General features: G+C 48.7%; 1 protein-coding gene across 2 annotated transcripts in view; it reads right to left on the bottom strand.

Annotated features, from left to right (window-relative positions):
* Ciita (class II major histocompatibility complex transactivator) overlaps nt 1–4,961 on the bottom strand; it is a 51,315-nt gene that overhangs the window by 5,725 nt on the left and 40,629 nt on the right. For both annotated transcript variants that reach the window (XM_005349302.2, XM_005349303.2), the window contains exons 13-14: nt 2,904–2,984; nt 2,148–2,240 (exon numbers count right to left, since the gene is read on the bottom strand). In XM_005349302.2, coding sequence (XP_005349359.1) covers nt 2,148–2,240; nt 2,904–2,984 — 174 coding nt within the window. The remainder of the gene's footprint in view (nt 1–2,147; nt 2,241–2,903; nt 2,985–4,961) is intronic.

The raw sequence follows: 4,961 nt of genomic DNA, 5'->3' as shown, positions 1-4,961 counted from the left end.
GCATGTGTGGAGGGGCGTGCTGTCATTGTGCGCATGTGTGGAGGACATGCATGTGTGGAGGGGCGTGCTGTCATCGTGCGCATGTGTGGAGGACAGCTTTGTGGAGTTGTGAATTAGAACTCCCAGAAAGAAGCTGTGACTACAGAGACTGACGGATTAGAGCTGCAGTGACGGGGCGGGGCTAAAAGATAAACCCTCTTAAGAGTCTATTAACTTAGCGGACCACTAGCTTCCATCAATCCAAGAGCTAGGACTGTCAGACAGCATTTGGGCCTATAGAAAAGCTTCCCCCGTCTTGCTGCACCTGCCTCTCTGGTGAAGCCACCAATGTATTTTTTGTTTGTTTTGTGTTGTGTTTCGAGGCAGGGTTTCTCTTTTAACAACCTGGCTGTCCTGGAACTCCCTCTGTAGATCAGGCTGTTCTCAAACTCAGGCATTTGCCTGCCTCTGCCTCCCGAGTGCTGGGATTAAAGGCATGCGCTGCCCCCACCCCCCAACCTATTTTAAACTGCCTTGATTTATGGCTGTCTTTGTTCGGTTAAACTGTAACACTTCATGAAATGCATCCATGTTGGAACCTGGAATTGGAGCATCTAAATGTGCGTTCTGAGCATTGGCCACTCCAAATGGCTCCCAGATAAACTCTTAAGTGCGTTTAGGATGAGAGCAATGTTTTGGCATTGCCACACTTTCCCATGAGTTCCAGAAAGCAGACTCGGGTCTCCAGCTGTACTCAGAGGTGCCTTCACCCTCTGCGTCATCTTACCGGCCCCTTTTAAATCTTTATTCTGAGGCAAGGTCTGATTATGTAGACCAGGCCGGCCATGAACTCAAGGGTTCCCTGTTGTGCAGTCTCACCAATGTGGGGATCACAGGTGTGTGCCCAGGGTTCAACGGGAAACCATGTCCAATCCCCATACCCACTCCAGAACGGTTCAAACGTGACTGTCTCCAGGTGCTTTACCGCTAAATCCTAATCTGTTGTTTCCCTTCCAACAGCCCAGTGTAGTTTCACTCACTCAACTTTTATTACAATGGATTTTAGTACGTCGTATTTTATACGTTTTTTTTCTCTTTCTCTTTTCTAGTGTGTGTGTAAGTCAGAAGAAACGTGCAGGAGTCAGTTTTCTCCTGCTCCCGTGTGGGTCCTGAGGATGGAACTCAAATTGTCAGTTTGGGGGGCTGGAGAGATGGCTCAGAGGTTAAGAGCATTCCCTGCTCTTCCAAAGGTCCTGAGTTCAATTCCCAGCAACCACATGGTGGCTCACAACCATTTGTAATAGGGTCTGGTGCCCTCTTCTGGCCTGCAGGCACACACACAGACAGAATATTGTATGCATAATAAATAAATAAATATTAAAAAAAAAAGAAATTGTCAGTTTGGCAGCAGCCACCTTCGCTGGCTAAGTCACCCTGCCAGCCTTCCCCCACTTTTATTTTCTTGAGACTGATTCTCCAGGCTGGCCTTAAACTCATGGTCATCCTACTGTCTCAGTCTCCCCACGCTACTATGCCCAGCTTCCTGTATTATAATTATGATTTATTTGCTTGTTTGCTTCTGGTTTATCCTATGTAAAGATGCCTGAAGCCTGGAAGCAGGCTCTTCAGGTTCTCCACTGTTACCTAGGATAGACAGCAAGGGTTCTTTAAGTCTGTGTTGATTAATCCAATAAATGAGGGCTGGAGAAATGGCTTAGTAAGGTGCTTGTCTCACAAGCATGAAGACAGGAAGTTGATCCCCAGAACCCACATAGAAACCTAGGCACGGTGGTGCATGCTTGTAATCCCAGCCTGAGTATAACTCGGGGCTTACTGGCTGGCTAACCTGGCATCACTAACTGGTGAGTTCCAAGTCAGAGAGAGAGACACTGTCTTAAAAGAGGTGGGCAGTGTTGCTGAGGCGGTCCCTGGACTACACACACACACACACACACACACACACACACACACACACACACGCACTCACACATACGCACACACACACAACATACACATACGCACGTACACACGCGCACACACACAAACAGGAAGAACACTAATGGACAAGCAGTGGCTGGAGGGGAGAGTGTATGGTGACCCAGAACAGGAGTGAATGGCAGATGATGGGGCAGAACTGAGGCGGTGGGAGGCAACCCCATTGTACTTACTTGAGCGTCTCCAGGACCTTGAGCTGAGGAAAGGTGGCTGAGAGCTTCGACACACCGTCGTCCCCAATCTTGTTCTCACTGAGTGAGTCCAGGCTGCAATGGGATCAGATGGTGGCCATTAGCCCTCTGGTCCCAGATCAGCCACCTCCAGCCCTGGTGCCACCTGCTTCACTCTGAGCTTATGGGAGCTGGCGTGCACCACCTGGGGGCACCATCAGCTGGCCAGGGGCCATGGCTAGTGCCATGAACTGGAACCTCAGCTTGGCTTTGTAGGAGTCTCCTGAGCAGGTCAGCTTCTCTAACCCCCTGGAGCCTCAACTACTGAGCAGTTTCCTGCTCCTGCCGGTCTGCCCTTTGGGGTTGCTAAGAGCAGTGAAGGGGCTGTGTGGGGAAAAGGATTTCATAACTTTCAAAAGAACCATAAACTTTTTTTTTTTAAATCTGGGGATTCCCGTCTTCTGTCCCTTCCCTGTACTAAGGGTCACAAGTCCCCACAATGAGGTTATCTAGCCCCCACATAGTTCTCCCACTGAAAAAGTAGTGGGGCACAGAGGGGGAAAAAAACAAGAAAGGCTCCCCAAGTCTGGGTTTGTCAGAATGTGGGGGAAGGGTCCAGGACTTGTCAGAGTGTGGGGGGAAGGGGTGTCCAGGACTTGCCAGAGCACAGGGGGAGGGGGTCTAGAACTTATCAGAGCACAGTAGGGGAGGGGGTCCAGGACTTGTCAGAGCACAGGGGGCCCAGGGTCTGTAACTCACTCCAGGTGCTGCAGGGATGAGAACACAGGAAGGATCTTTGCCAGTGTGGGGAAAGCCTGGGGGCCCAATACTGGGCCCAACCTAGGAAGAAATGGACAGAAGTCAGACACTGAACAGTCACAGTGAACTGCAGGCTGGAAGGAGAGTCTGAGCCCCCTTTCCTGCTTCCCCGGCTTACCAGCTGGGCTCCCAATGCCCGCTTAGAACCCCTAAGAGGCCTGCTGAAGCTTCCTGACTTCACTTTCAGCGTTCAGCATCAAGCCAGGACTCATTCCTGTTGATGTCACATACCCTCACCCTTGCCCTGTGACATTCTCCCTAATGCCAGCCAAGGTCCATTATCAAGGTCACACCAGATCGCCTGTCTTTGCATTCGTGTGTGTGTGTGTGTGTGTGTGTGTGTGTGTGTGTGTGTGTGTGTGTGTGCTTGAGACAGGTTTCTCTATGTGGCCCTAGCTGTCTAGAACTCCGTCTTTGGACCAGGCTGGCCTTGAACTCAAAGATCTGCCTGCCTCTGCCTCCCGAGTGCTAGGATTAAACATGTGTGCCACTACAGCCCAGCTTTTTTTTTTGCATTTTTAAATATCTACCACTTCCCGTGTGTGTGTGTGTGTGTGTGTGTGTGTGTGTGTGTGTGTGTGTGTGTGTGTATGGGGGGTTCATATGCATAGATATGGAGGTCAGAGGTCAGGGTTAAGAAGCTTCTTCAATTTCTACTTTTTTTTTTGAGATAGGGTCTTACTGAACCTGCAACTCACTGATTCAGCAAACTGGGAAATTCTCTCCCCCACTGCCAGGATCCATGCTGTCACACCAAGCTTTTCTTGTGGGTTCTGGGGACCCAAATTCATGCCCTCCTTCAAGCACCTTATCACTGAGTTCTCTCTTTCTTTAGACTTCTTCTTTGCTTTTTAATAACACACACATACACACAGAGACACACATAGACACACACACACACAAACACACATTGGGTGGGGACTGGAGAGACAGTTCTATTGGTGGAGTTCTTACTTAGCTCCTAGGAGACAGAGACAGAAGGATCCTTGGCATGATACTCTGTCTCAAAAAGAGTGAGAGCAAGGCCTGGCGGTAGTGGCGCACACCTTTAATCCCAGCACTCGGGAGGCAGAGACAGGCGGATCTCTGTGAGTTCGAGGCCAGGCTGGTCTATGGACAGGACAGGAACCAAAAGCTACGGAGAAACCCTGTCTCGAAAAATCACAAAAAAAAAAAAAAAAAGAGTGAGAGTAAAGGAACAAGAAAGAGAGAATCATTTCTTGAACACTTAGCACGTGCTAAGCCTGTGAGCTTAGGTTGCATGTAAATCACAGCTCTGAGCTGAGGGTCCTCTTACCCCCATTTTACAGATTAGGAAGCCAAGGCACAGAGAGCTTAGGTAACTCACACAAGTTCACACAGCCTGATTGACCAGATTTCAAGGGAACCAATAAGATAAGGACAGCACAGAGACCATGGTTTGGTTTCTAAAAAAACATGACCAGTGTAAAGGACTTTGTTCCAGATTTTAGTTAAAAAGAACTTTTAGTCTGAAATTACATTTTTGAGCCTTTAAAATGTATTTTTATGTAACTGTACTGTACGTTACATGTGGGGTGCGGGTGGTGGCTGTAGGAGCCTGGAGACCTTGCAGCCACTGGAGATGGAATTATAGGCTGTGGTGAGCTCCTCGATGTGGGAACTGCACCTGGGTACCTGGAAAAACAGCAAGCACCCCTAACCTCTGAGCCTTCTCCCTAGCCCTTGGACTTAAGTTTGTTTTGTTAATTAACTTATTACCTTACTTACTTATTGATTCATTGTGTGCATGCACACGTATGTCAAGATACACATGTGAGGACCAAGACAGCTGCAGGAGATGGTTCTTCCTCCTGGCATGTGGGCTCTTCTTGGCTGTGTCACCGGCATGAATTCTTTTGAAATAGTCATTGTTTGATAAAATTATGGCAACACCAGTGGGGATTCTTATGATTGCCTTTTGAGGTTTTCTCTCTCTCTCTCTCTCTCTCTCTCTCTCTCTCTCTCTCTCTCTCTCTC

This window comes from Microtus ochrogaster, chromosome 7 (assembly GCF_000317375.1).
Source record: "Microtus ochrogaster isolate Prairie Vole_2 chromosome 7, MicOch1.0, whole genome shotgun sequence".
Lineage (NCBI taxonomy): Eukaryota > Metazoa > Chordata > Mammalia > Rodentia > Cricetidae > Microtus > Microtus ochrogaster.
The sequence above is the reverse complement of the archived record's forward strand: the minus strand, read 5'-3'. Positions and strand labels throughout refer to the sequence as shown.